The 18,952-nt window shown below is 36.3% G+C and overlaps 1 protein-coding gene across 8 annotated transcripts in view; it reads right to left on the minus strand.

Moving 5' to 3' along the window:
* The window catches only part of RPS6KB1 (ribosomal protein S6 kinase B1), a 38,620-nt gene that overhangs the window by 19,170 nt on the left and 498 nt on the right, over positions 1-18,952 (minus strand). For 7 of the 8 annotated variants that reach the window (XR_004326604.1, XR_004326605.1, XM_014562189.2 and 4 more), the window contains exons 2-4: positions 11,813-11,862; positions 10,679-10,799; positions 9,400-9,468 (exon numbers count right to left, since the gene is read on the minus strand). Coding sequence is in view for 6 of the 8 variants with exons in the window: in XM_014562189.2 (XP_014417675.2) it covers positions 9,400-9,468; positions 10,679-10,799; positions 11,813-11,862 (240 nt within the window). In the remaining 2 variants the exon portion in view is untranslated. Of the gene's footprint in view, positions 1-9,399; positions 9,469-10,678; positions 10,800-11,812; positions 11,863-18,599; positions 18,721-18,952 lie in introns of those variants that run through there. The other variant, XM_014562190.2, reaches the window with a different exon arrangement.

Consider the following 18,952-nt stretch of genomic DNA (forward strand, 5'->3'; position numbering starts at 1 on the left):
AAATCTTAAACCATACTTAGTAGGTTTGTAACTATTAACAGTATTGGTATTATAATTCTGAAACTATTATGCATACATTGTACAAGTAAGCAAATGAGTAAATGTACTGATTTGTTACCAGGCTTTTCTCACTGTGGATAAACAGATACGTAAACATGGACTAAGGAAAGAAGAACCCTACAGAATTGGACTGAAATTAAGAACATTAGTATGAAGCCATGGTTAAAAACAAAACAAAACACTGAAAGAGCCAGAAACAATGATACTTTAGTAGCAAGGAGCACAGCATGGCCCAAATCTTGTTTTCTCTACTCAAAGAAACCAGGGTTCCATAGAGAAACAGATGGTTCTAGGTCAGAGTCAGAGAAAGTGCAAGGTAAACCTGGAGTACTCTATTGTACAGAAAGTAAGGAAGAACTCAGAAACTAACAGGGACATGGTAGAAGGACATGGAAGCCATCTTAATAGAGCTCTCTCTAGCAAAACTTGGGACAATTTGAGGAACAAAATTTGAATAATGTAAGAAATGGATTATGTATTGAAAAAAAGTCCATACTGTTTTTTAAAAATTACATTATAAAAGAAGTATGAAAAGCTCTTCTTTACAGAAGAATGACAACAGAAAAAAATGATAAAAACAGAAAAGTCTCCACTTTATAATCACCAGAGTATTATTTTATTTTGATAAAAAACAATGGATGATAAAACCAGTGGATGTACAAGATTATGAGGGCAGAATATTCACAGTCTCTAACTATCATGCCATAGATACTTATTCATTACACAGGGAATTAATCTGTACAACAAGAAATCTGGTGGACACCACCTCAAACCAGTGATCAAACTCAGTCTCACCAAAAATGGGGAGAGACTAACATTATGTGTCTCTTGAACACATGCATTGAGGACACAATACTCCTGCAAAAAGTATTTCACCTAAATTAAAAATTTAAGCATTTCCATGAGGAAACAATGAAACATATCCACATGAGGGACACTCTGCAAAACAACTGGCCTGAAGTCTTCAAAAAATGTCAATGTCATGAAAGACAAAAAAAGTAGGAAATAGCTCTAGAGTAAAGGAAACTAAAGAGACAGGACAACTCAGTGCAATGTGACTAAATCCTAGATATTAAAAACAAAACAAAATACCTATGAAGGATATTACTGACACAACTGGGGAAGTCTGAGTATGGATGTGTTAGAAAACAGTATAGTATATCAATGTTAAATTTCCCAAATGTGATTATCACATTGTGGTTATATATGAAAATGCCCTTATACTTAAGAGATACATACTAAAGAATTTAAGGGTGAAGTGCCATGTCTACAACTAACTTTCAAATTGTACAGCAAAAAAAAATTAAAATTTTTGAATATACACACGTACAGAGAGAGGAGAGACAGAGGGAGGAAGGGGAAGACAAAGAAAATACAGCAAACAATTCACTGTACTATTCTTATAACTCTTTGGAAAGTGAAAAATGTCAAAGATGTGTTATTTTTTTAACTGCTCAGGTTTGAATTTTTTAAATAAGTAATTCTGAGAAAATCTGAGAAGAAAGGGACTGAGAGATAAGATGAAAAATTAGTAAAGGGGAATCACAGAAGTCAGGGGTACAAAGTTTCAAAATGCTGTGGTCAACAGCATCAATGCAACAGTGAGGTAAACTAAGGGTGAATTACGTAAATAAAGACCACTGGATTCAGCAATTAGGAAATCAGTGGTGACATAGGGGACAAGAGTTTCATTAAAATAGAGTCATTATTTCAAAATGTGAGTGAAAAAATAATAAAACATGACTTCTCAAGAAATTCAGCTATGAAAGGCAGAGACTGGAAGCTACGATAGACCTCCAGTGAAGGAAGGATCTGTTTTCTAAATATGGCAAAGATACGGATATATTTAAATAAAGAGAGTAGTCAGGATAGAGGATGGAAAAAGAGACAAAAGAGAAAAGACCCTGAACAGGCAGAAAGGGACGGGATTCAAATTATAAAGAGAGGGCTTAGCCTTGGAAAGAAGGAGGAACACATCTCCCACTAAGACTGAAGAGAAGGAAGTAAAGACAGGTGAAAATGCAGAGCAGTATGGTATTGAGGGTAGGGATTAGAACAGGAAGTCAAGGAGAATCATATCTGACAGCCTTGAATAAGAAGAGAGGTGGTCTGCTAAAAAGAGTAGAGGGACTGACAGTAAAGGCTCTCACAGTTTTAAAGAACGGAAGGAGTTGTCTAGGGACTTGCAGAAAAATGGCTGGTGAGTACCGAGGGTCCACATGAATTGAGAACGATGAATTTGTCCCAGCAGCAATCTAAAAGTTTATGTGATTTCTGTTAGTGATGTTCAGTAGCTGATATACAGGAATAAAGGAGCATTAACAACCAAAATGATTAAGAGTACAACTATCCTAAACATAAGATCAATGGGGATAGCAGGTGACTGAAGTGGCAGATTGTGTTGATTAGGCTAGATTAGGAATAAACTAAAATAAGAAAGGGGCTAAGAACTTGAAGAAAAAACACAGAAGTCAAAGGACTGAATGGCTTAGAGCCAAAGACCAGGGAGTAAAGAAGCTGAGAAAGTTATTGTTCTATTATAGTCCAATGTTTCAGAGGTGGAGGACACAGCTATGGGCATTGGTGAAGTGGAATGGGGGCGAGAGCTGACGGAGTTGAGATCAACAAGGAATTACAAGGCTAGGTCACTGATTACTATTTACTACAAGGACTGTGAAGACACCCAGGACTATAAGACTTGGCAGTGGGAGAAGTAAAGACCGATCCAAGATGAGGAAGTGGCATTGGCTTAAAATTCAAAGTAGAAAGGGTTTTGACCACAGAGGAAAAGGGAAATTGTAAGGATAAGCTTATCAGTTCTTCCCTTGAATCACACAGCAGGCAGAGTGAGAGGCAGAGACTACATCTGACTCAAATGATAAATCCTAGCACAACGCCTGGCACAATGCAGGATCTCTGCTGGGTCAATAAAAGGAAGAATGAAAGTATGACCAACTGTGAGCCGCAAGCCTTCAGCCAGAAGTTCTAAAATTTACAGTGCGGGCTCAAGCAGAGCCATGGGCAACAGTATTTTGCTTCCAGAGTATATTTTGCTGTGACTGGTATGGTAGAGAGAGTTGCTGGAAAGTCTTTTCCTCAACATCCTATCATGAACAAGTACCCAAATGGGACCGTTCCCATGATAAGTAAACATCCCAGGAGAACTGAGAAATCCAGGCAGATCGTCCAGATGTAAGCAACTCATGCATGATAAGGGGACATCTGCTTTACTCTGGTTTTATCTTCAAGGCAGTAAAGAGGTATATTTTTACCACATACTCAGATCAAGAGGGCTGGTATGCTCGCTGTGCTTCCAGGAAAATGAAATCAGAAGGAAGAAACTCACAGGGAGTATTCAGTCATCTTACCTAGGAATGTAGGAATTAAAACCTTGGACCCAACCTTAGCAACCTTTTCATTCTCATTATTTTTGCTGTGAGCTCATTTTCAGGGACAGCAAGGAAAGAACAAGGCAGTATCTGATTCTCTAGCCAGGCTCGAGGAAAGAAAAACCCTGACAGTGGAAAGAAATGGTAACTAAGCAAAAGGAGGGGCAAGCAAATTAGCTCTTAGATGCTTGGGCCCAAAAAGGAGGCCTGACATTTAGCAGTAATTAAGGCTATGGCTTTCTCTACACCACGCCCACTCACTGCAAGTAGGAAAAAAACCCAACACCCTATTCTTTCTATTAAAGATACCTGTGCCAGAAACATGCTTCACTCAAGACTTAATGATGACTAATTTGGGTCAGCCCTGATTATTAGGCACGTATAAGCAATGTATCAAAAGGAATGGATTATTCTAAGCATCCTCACCAGTACTTCTTTCAACATTTCTAGAACAAGCATTATTATACTGTCTCTAATTTTAGGCCTAACATATTTTACAGATTAAAAAAACCACGAATCTCAAATGATTCCAGTGGGAAGGCCACATAGCAGATTAATTCGGGCTTACTGATGCAGAAATTGAAGTTGACAATATCTAAATTGCTTCTTTAAGACAAACACCAATAAAATTGTGGTCATAGTATCTGTTCCTTGGCTTTTAAATTAAGAAGTCATTTATACCACTTAAGCAAAAATAAGGAATGAGATAAGGACCAAAATATTACCATCCGTATAATTTTTTTTAAATGTCACTTAGGTTATCTTTTAGTAAAGTTTTCTACTAAGATTTGTTTAAGACAGTGTGATCTTTTCAGAAATCAACCCCAAACAAAAAGAACAAGAAGCCAAACACACATAATCCATCTCCAATAAAACTAGGAAACATATGTAACCCACACCTCAAAAAGTGAAGACAGAATGGAGATAAAGCCATGGTGCATGACTTAGTAGACCGGGGTGTGATCAAAACTAAATGCCTGCAAAGAGGAAAAACTCAAAAGAAACGGAGTTCCAGTCAAGATGGTGGAGCGGTAGGACCACGAGCTTGCCTCTCCTCGCGACTACAATGAAACCACAACTGAATGCTGAACAACCATCAAAAAAAGACTGGAACCTAGCAGAAAGATCTTCTGCAACTGGAAATATGAAGAGGGAACCACAGCACGATGGTAGGAGGGGCGTACCTGCGATATAATTGGGCCCCATACTCCCTGGGTGGGCGACCCACAAGCTGAAGTGGCAAAGGCCCTCTCACAGGACTGAGAGCTCTAAGCGCTACGTCAGGCTTCCCAGCTTAGGTCCTGGCATTGGGAAGAGAAGGAGACCCCAGGACATCTGGTTTTGATGGCCTACATGAGCTTTCCTGGAGGCTGACATCTTGATTGGATCATTAGCACCAAGACCTAGCCCCACCCAACAGCCTGTAGGGAAGCCTCAGGCCAAACAACATACAGGGTGGGAACACAGCCATACCCATCAGCAGACTTCCTAAGCCACAAAGGCCTCTAGACACAGCCTTACCCACCAGAGGTCCAAGACCAAGCTTCACCCAGCAGTGGGCAGGCACTGGCTCCTCCTGCCAGGAAACCTGCACAAGCCTCTAGTACAGCCTCATCCACCAGGGGCAGATACCAGAAATAAGAAAACAATAATCCCAAAGCCTGTGGAAGGAATCCACAAACACATAGAAAGACAGACGATATGTGGCAGTAAAGGAATATCTCCCAGGCCAAGGCACAAGACAAAATCCCAGAAGAAGAAATAAGTAATGAGGAGATAGGCAATTTATCCAAGAAAGAGTTTATAAAGTAATGATGGCGAAGATGTTCAGAGAACTCAACAGGAGTATAGACACACAGAGTGAAGTTTTTAGCAAAGAGCTGGAAAATATAAAGAATACCCAGAGTTGAAGAATAAAATCACTGAAATGAACAATACACTGGAAGGAACCAAGAATAGACTAAATGAGGCAGAAGAACAGATCAGTGAGCTAAAAGACAGATTAGTGGAAATCACTACTTCAGAACAGAAAAAAGAAAAAAGAATAAAAAGGAATGAGGATAGTTTAAGAGAACTCTGGGACAACATGAAGCACTCTAATATTCACATTATAGGGGTCCCAGAAAGAGAAGAGAGAGAGAAAGGACCTGAGAAAATTTTTGGAGAGATAATAACCAAAAACTTCCCTAACTTGGGAAAGGGAACAGTCACCCAAGTCCTGGAAGCGCAGAGAGTAAGTACCACAGAATCAACCCAAGGAGGAACACACCAAGGCACATAGTCATCAAATTGACAACAATTAAGGATAAGGAGAAAATATTAAAATTAGCAAGAGAAAAGCAATGAGTAATATACAAGGGGACTCCCATAGGGTTATCAGCTGATTTCTCAGCAGAAGCTCTACAGGCCAGAGGGAGTGGCACGATATATTTAAAGTGATGCAAAGGGGAAACTTACAACTGAGAATACTCTATCCAGCAAGGCTCTCATTCAGACTTGATGGAGAAATCAAAAGCTTCACAGATAAAAGCTAAAAGATTTCAGCACCACCAAACCAGCTTTACAACAAATGTTAAAGGACCTTCTCTAGTCATCAAACCGTAAGAAAAGAGAACAAAAAGAAGAAAGAGGGGGAAAAAAAAAAGAGAGAGAGACCTACAAAAGATTGCTTTGGCTGTTCGGGGTCTTTTGTGGTTCCTTATAAATTTTGGAATTGTTTGTTCTAGTTCTGTGAGGAATGTCGTGAATATTTTGATGGGGGTTGCCTGGATCTGTGGATTGCTTTGGGTAGTGAGGCCATTTTGATAATTTTGATTCTTCCAGTTCAAGAGCACAAGAAATCTTTCAATTTCTTTGTGTCATTTTGGTTTTCAGAGTATAGGTAACCACCTTGGTTAAGTTTATTTCTAGGTGTTTTGTTGTTTCTGATGTAATGGAAATGTCTCTGCCAGTTATAAAATTCTGGTTTTTGAAGTGGGAAAAAAAAAAAAAGGTGAATGAAGGGCTGCAAATGGCAAAATAGCCTTCTTTTTTCTGGGTGAGTTGTATTCCATTCTAGTATATACATATATGCATCCCCAATATCTATTCAACTATTGATGTGCACTTAGGATGCTTCCATATCTTGGCAATTATAAATAATGTTGCTGTTAATAGCAGGGTGTATGCATCTTTCTGGGTTAATTCTTATTTTGTGGTTGGCTTTATTCCTTTGATAACTATGTAAGTTTAAAAAGCTAAAGCTCTAAACATTCTTAGAAATAGTGAACAGTACTTATATGTAAATTAAAAAATATATACGCAGTAAAAAAAAATGATCCATTAAGCCACAAAAGACATAGAAGAAACTTAAAAAGACATATTACTAAATGAAAGAAACCAGTCTGAAAAGGCTACAAACTGTATAATTCCAACCAAATGACATTCTGGAAAAGGCACAGCTACAGAAACAATAAAAAGACTGTCGTTTCCAGGGGTTTGGGGAGAGGGAGGAAGGGAGGAATGAATAGATGGAGCACAAGGGATTTTTAGGGCAATGAAATTACTCTGTGTGATACTATAGTGGTGGCTACATGTCATTATATGCTCATCAAAACCCACAGAATGTACATCAAGAGTAAACCCTAATGTAAACTACGGACTTTGGTTGATAATAATGTGCCCATGTTGGTTCATCAATTGTACCAAATATGCCACACTGATGAGGGATGTTGAGGGTAAGGGAGTACATATGTGTGGGTGGGGAGGGCTATGTAGGAACTCTCTATTTTCTGCTCAATTCTGCTGTAAACCTGAAATTGCTCAAAAAAAATAAAGTCTATTAAAAAAGAAACTCAAAAGAAACTGAATCCACGTATAGAACCATAGCAAGGTTCAAAAATCACATAAGCAAAAATAACAAGAAAAAAAGGAAAAAAAATAGAGCCATTAGGGACTGCAAAAGGCAGAAGGCAGAGCACTAAAAACTGAGAGATGATCTGAAAGTCTCTATAAGGAACAAACAGACCAACAAGATTCCCATCCCCACACTAACCAGCCAAGGAACTACTGCTTGGAGAGATGTACTTCTTAGAAAAGGAAAAAAAAAAAAAAAAAAAAAAAAGGTGACGGATCAGATACAGAGGAGAGTGTTAAAGTAAAAACTTGACTTCAGTGAAAATCTGCATGTTGAAAGGTGAGCTCTCCATCGCCTCCTGGTCATCAGCTCCAGAATGCTTTTTCTAGGCAAAAGTACAGAGGATCTTTCTCAGCAGCAACTGATCCATACCAGAAAAAAGACCTTCAGATACTGGAAGTTTTCAGTCAATTGCCAGCTAACCACATGAATGCACTACAGAGAAGTGTACACACACAGAGCCTCTGTTCAGATTTTCAGAGTTCCACTCTTAAATATGAACAATCAATGAAGGATACCAGACATCTAAAGAAAGCCTTTGACATGGCAGAAAGGACTAAATCAGTCAAAGAAAACAGGAACTTAGAAGAGACATATGCATGGAACAAAAGAACATTTCAAAGAATAATTAAAACCCTCAGAGGAATAAAAGAAGATACTGTACTCACAAAGTAAGTCACTATAAAAAGAAAAAACAGAGCTTTGGGAACACAAATGATAGTATTAACAAAATCAGTAAAATGATTAGAAAATAAATTTCTAGAAAAAAATCTCAGAAAGTAAACAAAATGACAAAGAAATGAAAGAACAGAAAAGGTAAGAAAAACAGACGATCAGTCTGGTAGGTCCAACATCCAACTAAATGCAATTCCAAGAAAAGAAAATAACAGCGGGGAAATTATCAAAAAGATCACTTATGAAAATTTCCTAGAGTGAAAAGACTAAAACTTTTAAGATTGAAAGAGTTAAAAATAAATAAAATAATAAGAATCAAAGAAAGACATATCACTGTAAAAAGCATCTAAAATAAAATCTTAGGAAGGAGGGTATATGGCTCAGTGGTAAAGTGTATGCCTAGTATTCATGAGGTCCTAGGTGCAATCCCCAGTACCTCCATTAAATAAATAAATAAACCTAATTAACCACCCCTAAAATTTTTTTGAAATCTTAAATATCTTAAAGAAAAATAAATCTATAAAAGATTCTGAATCAGAATAGCAAGGGAATTCTCAATAGAAACATTCAAAGGTAGACAAAAATGGAGCAAAATCCTGTGTGGAAATGAGTTTCAATTTCAAAACTGCACCCAAACAATCAAACAAGTATAAGGATATAAAAAGGAAATTTTCAAATATGCAATGTTTCCAAAAAATTTACTTCATTCATAGTTCCTCAGAATCCATTAGTAAAAGGTTACCAGAATAAAGGAACAAGGACACAAACTAAGAAGAAAGATATGGGACCCAGGAAACAAAGGCTCTAACACTGAAGGAACCAAGAGGATTCCAAGGATTATGGTAAAGGGAACGGCCCGTAATAAGAACTATCAGTACAGGTGAGGACAGGAGGTTCCGATGGGATGTCTCTAGGAAAATAAATGGAATAATAGATTACCTAGTAACTGTGAGCATTGAAAACTGGGCCTGAAAGGTGTTTTACAGAATTGATGGAAGGTATAAAAAGATAACAGTAGATTGAAAGAAAATGAAGCAAGATGAGGATGGGAAGAAGCAAGAAAGGAGTAAAAAAGAATAAAACAGAAGTCAATACATAATTCTAAAACTGCTGAATTAAGTGACAGCAGAATACACTTATTGCTTAGAAATACAGAGACCAGAACAAAGAGCTAAAAGAGTTACCTCAGAGGAGAATTCAAAGAGCTCTCCTCCCAACCCTCACCAATCAGAAATAAAACAGGAATAACAACAATGAAACACATCCCACATTCCAAGAGGACTTATAATTGTGTTAGAAATATGTATTTTTTGACTGCGAATTTTAGACCAAAATGTGGATTTGATAGCAATTACGAATATAATGGGCGGAGGGAATCACCTTTTTAAGCACCTTCATGGCAAATATTTTCCCGGTATTTGCTCCTGTTACTTTTCGTACTTGAAAAACCTGGATGAAAAATAAAAGTGTTCGTGTGTTATTAAAAGCTAAACCGTGCTAGTCACACTCCCTTAATTCCTATTTGTAAGAAACAAATGATACAGCAGTTTATATTCTTAAAAAAACTAGTGCCATGAAGGACTGGGTACAAAAACGATGGGCTAAAAAAGCAGACTATATTAAATATTAGCAGTGAAAAGAGTTATACGACATGAGACTTTCCTGTTGATCTGCTGACATCTAGTGGCAAAGCTGGGCAATGACCATCTAATAGTGAGTACTCTTACTTTACACATAAAAACCAAGTTGGCACAGAAAAACCTATCATCAGGGTTCCCAGACACATAATATCAAACTTAAAAATTATAATATATTTCATAAATTTCTTCCAGGGATGCCTCACATAAAACTATTTAATAATACCTGACAGGAACTGCCTGTTCTTTAAAATGGCTAGCTATAATACATTTTCATGCAACAGATAAAATACCTGACACAGTGCATGTTACACATTCAAGATGGCTAGAACATACTAGAATGTGTCCTTAAGCCTAAGAATAAACTATAAACGGCATGTCCTGCAAAAATTAACACTACACAATAGCATAAGTCATTCTCAAACTTAATCCCAACTACTAAAATGTTATCCAAATTCTGTCTTTTGATGGAGAACAGAGAGGTATAAATTTTCTTGGGCAGAACACGCAAAGGTGAGGTCTTAAATTAGCCTCAGGCAAAACTATGAAACTAATAAGTTCTCTTCATTTTTCTTCTCCCCTCATATTCTTCAGCTTCCTAACTCCAGACACTGCAGGTCAAAGAAAACCAATTTAGATTAAGGTCTCAGTAACAGATAACAATTTAATGTGCCATGTCTCTTGAAAGTAAGGAGTGGTTTGTTTTTTAAGAGGATACGTATAGCATGTACCACTTAACCAAAGGAAGAAATGAATCCTCTAGTAACAGATTTTGCCTGGCACAGATGCTTATGTATTTATTCAACAAATATTCACTGAGTGCCTATAGTGTGCCAGGCTTTAATGTGAATGGTGGTAGGAAGAGGAAAACTTCTGCACATCACTCAGATAATACCAGGTAAGTGATCATATCCTTTGCAGATGGCTAGCAAACAAAGGTTCAAGAGGACTGCTGGAACCAGGGTATAAAAATTAATCTCTCTGAGACAGACAACAGCTCTCGTTTCAAAAATACTTCCTACCTTTCCATAGCCCCCTTTACCAAGTACCCGAAGTAGCTCAAAACATTCTGGTCTGATTTTTTCTGGCCCTCTGTTCACACTAGTTTCTGAGATTTCAAATTTCTCACAATGTTCCATGCCACTGGGGAGAAAAGCAAAACCAAAAGTAAATTTGCAAAAAGTTAAATTACCTTCAGCATGTCGTTACAAAGAGAATTATAATCCAATGAAGTAAAAGGGAAAAAGTACACAACAGCAAATTTAGTGTGTGCTGTTAGTAAACTAATGATTCAATAACATGATAGGTCACAATTAGGGTGTCTTGATAACTGTTTGCTTATCTGCTTATTTATAGAATGTGCTATTGATTACCTATTTTCATAAACATCCAGCACCCCCAAGCTAAGATAAATTAGAACAAGTTTATTAGAACAAGTTTACTCCCAACGAAGGAAAAAAAGACTTCTACTTATTCCAATTTAGTTCATTCAAAATGTCTGTGAGATTAGGTATTATCCAACCTCATTTGGCAGCTTCAGCAGAAAATCGGAGTGCTTTCTGAAAGTACCCAATTAGTTCAAGTTTTTATGCTACAAAAATTCTACCTAATAAATTGTATCCATGCATCTTTCCGTATCTGTTGAATTTAAAGGCTCCAAAAAGGGTGGCAATTTTGTCTGCCTCTTAAATGCTTTCTATATGAGTGATGATCTCAGCCTTCCCACCACCCAAAGCTTTTTACTTGATGCTGGTATAGAGAGTAGACTAATCACCACACTCATCTGATGGAGCTTGCCTAAAATGACACAAGACTGTACAAATCTGTTTGTATTACAAAGCAAAACAAGAAGCATTTGATTTTGGAGGCATTTCTAAAATTTTTATTTTTCAGTAAGAAAAGGTGGTTCTCTAAGAAATTCCTAACCCAAACTGATATTCAGTATACTCTGAATTTGAATGAGTATCTTTTTTTCAAAATCCATACATGATCTCAAAACCCCAAATATGTTATTACATTGGTGCCAAACTTAATAAACCAAGTCTATATATGACTAGATGTTTAATAACAGGTTATTAAAATCACACAAGAAGTGGAGCTGATATAACCTACTTATAAGAAAGACAGCACAATGAAGTCTTTTCATGTAAACTTACAGTTCATATGGTCCAACTCCCCCATGGTCCATGCTCTCATTTAACTGACCCTGAAAAATATGTTAAAGGTTTAAAAATAAATAATCTCATAAATAAGAAATAAAAAATGTTAATGCTTCACTCCATTACTGAAGGAGAATGAATCAAATAAACCAGCTCAAAAATTCTCTATTCTTTAATAACAGGCAAATGTGGTGATGAATGAAATAAGGTATACAAACAATACTATGGGGATTTCACTTTTAATTTATTTGACAACTAAGCTACAGATGCTACTCATCAAAGATCTACAAACAAAACCAGGTGATTTTTCCTTCAAAAATTACATTTATTCAAAAATGTATTTTGAAATGTATTTTGTATATTATGAAACTAAAGGCACTACATTCTAAGTATGAGTTAATCAAATGATTTACACAAAGTGCTATTCTGACATGTTTTTGATACGTAAGACTAACACACTGCTATAAACCTTATGTAATTACAACTAACTAAGCCTAAGGTAACCATAACCAGTCCAAGATATTGTGGTGTATAATGTGGCTGACCAAAGTAAAACAATTAAACAACTCTTTCAAATTTTGAGGAGTCATGCTGGCCGAACGTTTATTCTGACCATACTATAAATGAGTGCAAAACTTGATTAAGATTCTGTATACTAGCAATAATAATTCAAAAATGAAATTAAGATAATTCCATTCATAACAGCACCAATAAGAATTAAATACTTAGAAAAAATTTTAACAAAAGAATTACAAGACTTTTGCACTCCAATGTTCACAGCAGCACTATTTACAATAGCCAAAACATGGAGGCAACCTAAAAGTCCATCAACAGGTGACTGGATAAAGAAGTTGTGGTATGTATCTATATACAAGAGAATATTACTCAGCCATTAAAAAAAAAAGAATGAAATAATGCCATTTGCAGGAACATGGATGGACCTAGAGATTACCATATTAAGCAAAGTTAAGTCAGACAGAGAAAGACAAATATCATATGATATCACTTATATGTGGTCCAAAAAAATTTTTTTTAATAATACAAATGAACCAGAATAGACTCACAGACACAGAAAACAAACCATGGTTACCAAAGTGGAAAGGGACTAGGGGAAGGGATAAATTAGGAGTCTGGGATTAACATATACACACTACTATATATAAAACAGATAAACAACAAGGACCTACTGTATAGCACAGGGAACTATATTCAATATCTTGTAATAACCTATAATGGAAAAGAATCTGAAAAAGAATATACATATATGTGTATATGTATAATTGAATTACTTTTACTGTACACTTGAAACTAACACAACATTGTAAATCAACTACAATTTTTTTAAAAAGTGCAAGACTTGTATATTTGATAATTCCAAAGCATTACTGAAAAAAATTATAAAAGACCTAAATAAATCAAAAGGTGTCCCACATTCTTAGATCAGACGACTTAATATTTTTAAGATGGCAATAGTAACCAAACTGGTCTACAGATTCAACTCAACTCTAAAAATCCCAGGTTCCTTTCTTGCAGAAATTGACAAGCTAATTCTAAAACTTACTCAGAAACACAAGGGGCCCAAAATAACCAACACAGTCCTTAAAAAGGGGAACAAGGTTGAGGAACTGATGTCCTGATTTCAAAATGTACTACAAACCAACAGTTATCAACACAGTGTGGTACTGTCATAAGGACAGAAATATAAATCAATGAAATAGAATTGAGAGCGCAGAAATAAACCCTTACATTTATGGTCAACTGCTTTTTAACAAAGATGCCAAGAAAATTCAATGGGACAGGAACAATCTTTCAATAAATGGTGCTGGGATAACTGCATATCCACATGCAAAAATTTATTTTGGGCCCCTACCTTCACATCGTACAGCGAAATAGATCACAGACCTAAACAGAAGAGCTAAAACTATAAACTCTTAGAAGAAACCTGGGACGGAGTAAATCTTCATGATCTTGAGGTAAGCAATGATTTCTTAAGACAGATCACAAAAGGCATAAAAGATTAAAGAAAAAAACCGATAAAATGAATTTATTCAAAATTTAAAATTTTTGCACTTTGAAAGATACTATCAAGAAAGTAAAAAGAAAATCCACAGAATAAAAACATATAAAGAACTTCTACAACTCAATAATAATAATTTAAAAAAAACAATTTTAAAAACAATGAGTTAGGATCTGAACAGGTGTTTCTTCAAAAAAGATACATAAATGGCAATCACATGAAAGGATGTTTGACATTATTAGTCATTAGGGAAATACAAACCCAAACCACACTGAGATACCAATTTATATCAACTAGGATGGCTATAATTAAGACAAATGGTAACAAGCTTGGCAAGGATGTAGAGAAACTGGAACCCTCACTCACTGCTGGCAGCAGTGTGGTACAACTACAACCACTTTGGAAAACAGTTTGGCAGTTTCTTCAAAAATTAAACAGACTTACCATATGATCCAGCAAATCTACTCCTAGGTATCTAACCAAAAGAAATGAAAACGTATGTTCCACAAAGACTTAGGCACAAATGTTTAAAACAGTATTATTCACAACAGCCAAAAAATGGAAATAACTCCAACAAACATCAACTGGTGAAATGATAAATGTGGGTGATCTTAACAATCGAATACTATTTGGTCATAAAAAGGAATGAAGTACTGATATACTACAACATAGATGATCTTCAGAAACATTATTTTAAGTGAAAGAAGCCAGACACAAAAGGTCACATATCGTATAATTCAATTTACATGGACTGTCCAGAAAAGACAAATTCACAGAGATGAGAAGTAGACCAGTGGTAAAGCCTAGGGCTGGAGGTGGCAATGAGGAGAGACTGTAAATTGGCCTAAAGTTTCTTTTGAGGGCAACAGAAACGTTCTAAAATTAAACTAAGGTGTGGTTGTACAACTCTATAAATAGAAAAGTCACAGAATTTTTACAAAAAAATGGTAACTTGACAGCAGAAATTCAGTTTTTAGCATTACAAACTATAGCTTTAAAATGAGTATTCTTAAATACAGTCTGATTATGAACTCTTTCAATTTACATAAAAGTGTATCACTTAAATGAAAATAGGACGATTAAAGGTTTTATTGAAAATTTTAGAACAATTCAAAAAAATATTTAAATGGACTCATCTTTCTTCAAAGATACCACTACACAGTCAAGATACACAAAGAAAACTGACAGCATTCTTACACAATGGATGCTTAAATGCCCCCACAAAACACAAGTTTATTTTAGTCAGAACCTGCTCAGGGAGTAAACAAGTCAGGATGATGTCTAACACCAGCCATGTATGTTTTATGATTAGATCTAGGCAAATGGAGGGGCAGTATCAAGGGGAAAAAAAATTCTTGCAGTTTCAACTTGATAGTTTCTTTTCTGTGTGAGGACGGGCAGGTAGGGGTGGTTGTGGCTATAAGTAGTTTTTGGGTTTTTTTTTGGTCTCTGGTGCTTCATACAATCACCTATGATGGCTTCACTTTAAAGACAAAAAACTAACTTCTATAAAACTGGTATTATATAATTATTTTTTCTTTAATGTTCATTTCACTTAATTCTAAATCAAAGACCACAGAGTAGTTAACACTAAACTATATGACTTTGAAGCCACCTAGAAAGATATGCCCTGTGGCTATGTTTCATTTCCGGAGCCAGCCAAGCCTGCATTACCACCTGCATCTGGGTTTATGACTTCCTACCGTTACCTTCTTGGAACAGAAGCATTTGAGGCACAATTCTTTCCTGCTACTAAATGTTACCTTTAGAAAGTCTCACAACGGAATCATTAAGTTATTATATAATACATACTGACACCTTCCTTAACAGGAAACTATTCCAGTTTTTTTTTTTTCTACTGCCCTGACCCATCCGGTGCTTTATGTGTGCCACTATGGCTGACAAAGCCGAATCTTCCTAATCTAAGATACTACACAAGATACACCGTTTCAGACTAGCCCACCACAATGACTATTCACAAAGTTTTAAATTAAAATTGTATATAAATTAAAGTTAATATGCCTAAAGTCCCAGTGAAAGAGCACATTTTATAAAAATGTAAATAAATTGTTACCGAATAGGTGAAATATCCCCAATCCAGACATTCTTTGAACATACCATCTGTATAGCACTATTTTTCAAAATACTAAAAATTTTCAAACTTTTTGCTCAATAAAAATCTAATAGCCCAATCCGTAATTTGTGCAGTAAGGCTCTGTGACGATTTCAAATTTTGAACTGATAGAGTAAAAATTTCGAATTAGTAGAGTAAAGATTTTTTAAAGTTGCAGTAACAATTTTTTAACTTTGTGTCTCCACAAAAAGTAGAGGTTTCCAACATTTTCTTAATCTAACGAAAATCTCTAGAGGAAAATTTTCCCTTAGTTTCAACTCTGTCCCCAAATTATACCATCACCAGAGAAAAAGAAAAAAAAAAAAAGTACCATCCACTGGTTTTAATACAGTGTTTAAAATGTATTAATTTACTCTCTTCATCTCACTGAAGAATTAACTATGCTATGTAAATGCATATATTTACTAATACAGGTGCACTCAGTGTAACGTATCTCTAAATAAGGCCAATGATAAAAAGAAAGGAATGAAAGAAGGAAGGAAGGAAAGAAAAAAAACAAAGTACAGTTCTAAAAATGCAGCACCTCTAGTATAACTGCATTTATTACTAAGTCTCTAGGCATAGATGAGGGTAAACTTGAATGATTGGTTCCTTGGCAATGAGTAACACTGACAAGCTATATTTCCATAAACTAGCTAACTGCTTAATTTACCAGGATATTTTGAGAGTACTTTATATACCTGATCGCATGTAATCTTCAGTTTACAGAAATGAAAAAAGTGTCACAAAGATTAAGCGACTTATTCTAGATCACACAGTCAGTGAGCATGGCTGGAGGGACCTGAATTCACTTTTGACACACCACAAACAGATATATTATGAACAAGAGTAGTAAATGCAATGAAGAAGCTATGCAATGAAGCTCGATGAACTGAGTCAGAAGATAGCACCACTAGTTACCTCCATGGTCTTAGACAGTTCTCTCTCTGGCGGATGCCTCAGCTTCCTTACTGTATTAGATTTTTTTTTCTTTTTTTTGGGAGGGGGGGATCAGGTTTATTTACTTATTTTTTAATGGAGATACTGGGGATTGAACCCGAGACCTTGTGCATGCTAAGCACGTACTCTACCACTGAGTTATACTCTCCCTCCTCAATTTCCTTACTATAAACTGAAGAAGTGAGGCTACTCTGATACATACCAATGTTTAAAAACATTTGTGTACTAAAGGATATAAATTCACAAGTAGCCAGAATATTAATTATATTATTGCACATTCACAGTAGCCAGACTTTCTAAGAACCTAAATTTCTCTCATTTTTCAGAACTTTTAAATTTTATTTTAGGTAAACCTGGATGTCACTGAATCTCCTTGGGTGGCCAACCCAATCCCACTCCCAACTCTTTCTGCTTGTCCACCTTATACTTCTTAGAATAATACACTCAAAACAAACATTTTCAGCTCCGTAAGTAAGATGTATTCTGCTGAAGGCTCTTCTCAAAATCCTCTATAATTACTTTTGCTCTTTCCCCAAAGCTCCTTTCCCCAAGGTAGTGACCCCATTTCTTTCTCTTTCCTATTTCCACCAATTTCCCTGGCCTCCTCTTCCACACCCTCCCCAAATCCTACTTGCTTGTACCCAGAAAAACAAATGTCCAGGAGAGATCCTAGTTCCTAACAGGAATCTTAATACCGTATTTTACTTCCAACCCCTAATAAATCCATGGTCTGTAAATTCTATCAGTTCAACTGATGAAGATTTTATAAAGCACCCTTTCTATCCTGTTTTCCCCTCTGCTCTGCTCCAAAGCCACTGCCATATGGAACCAATATAATTGATTAGAGCTTGTTATACGTAATAAAAGTAATCCCGTATTTCTTCCAAATCGTAATTAGTGTATCACATGTTCCATTAAGAAGCTAACTGTATTTCCATATGCAAACATATTAAAAAGTACACATCTAAATACCCACCTTCCAAACTGTCTGGTTTTGATTTAGACTCACTTGATTATGAAAAGAACAGTATTTTAGCCCATGTAGTTTCTTCAAGTGTTCAAAGTTCTTTTACACATAGCATCTCAGTCTTTTGTCAACAAGCAGAGCAAAACTTACTTGCCAGAGGAGGAAAATCGGGTGAGGAAAAGAAAGGAAAGCCCCATATGTAGTTACAGCAAACATCTGACATCAGCCATGTACTTATCTAGACAATGGAATTTAGAATCTAAATTACCATGAGGTTATCACTGATGATCATTTGCCCAGAATCAGTGATTTAGTATGACAACACCATTTTTTGAACATCAGGTACAATTTGTGATTTTTCACAATTTATGTTGAAAAAAAAATCCTGAATAAAGAATAACAAACTACTAAGACAGCAAAGGTAAAACCAAGCTATGCATTAGGAAAAACAGTTCTAAATTTAGCGCCCTAAATTACAGCAAGGAAAGCCCTCACACCACCATTCACAAGTCTCAGTTCAAGCAATTTATTTTTGGCAAGCCAAATCACAGCTGTCAACGCTGGTTTTTTTCCGCCCCAAAATTACATCAAGTATTTTGAAAAAATATAGACATCTTCAACTAGGGGAGAAGTAAATTACAAATGCCGTGTGTCGTTATAAATGTTTTTTTTTTTTTTAAGTCACACGGAAGGGGGTTAAAAAAAAAAAAAAAGCAAACAAACAAACCCTGGAAGATGCAGCAGAGCCCCCTTGCTCCCGAAATAAAACTCCTGGTGGCTGTAACAGCAGCGGCAGCGCTACTCCCGACAGAAGTTTTCAGCTGTCACTTCTAACAGCTGAGCGCTTCCTAGGAGAGAAGCGACAGGCCGAGAAAAGAGGTGGTTGTGGGAGGTCTGAAGATTTAATACTTGAAATCTTACCCTCGAAGGGAAACCCTTCCGCACTTCACCTGCACTTACGGGACACTCAGCAAGCGCAATCCACCCCCCGCCCAACCACACACACACCTTTAACACCACTCTCGCCCGGTCACACTCAAGTCCGAGAGCTCCAGGAATCGACCACGCGCCCTTTCTCGT

Source organism: Camelus ferus, chromosome 16, assembly GCF_009834535.1.
Source record: "Camelus ferus isolate YT-003-E chromosome 16, BCGSAC_Cfer_1.0, whole genome shotgun sequence".
Taxonomy (NCBI): Eukaryota; Metazoa; Chordata; class Mammalia; order Artiodactyla; family Camelidae; genus Camelus; species Camelus ferus.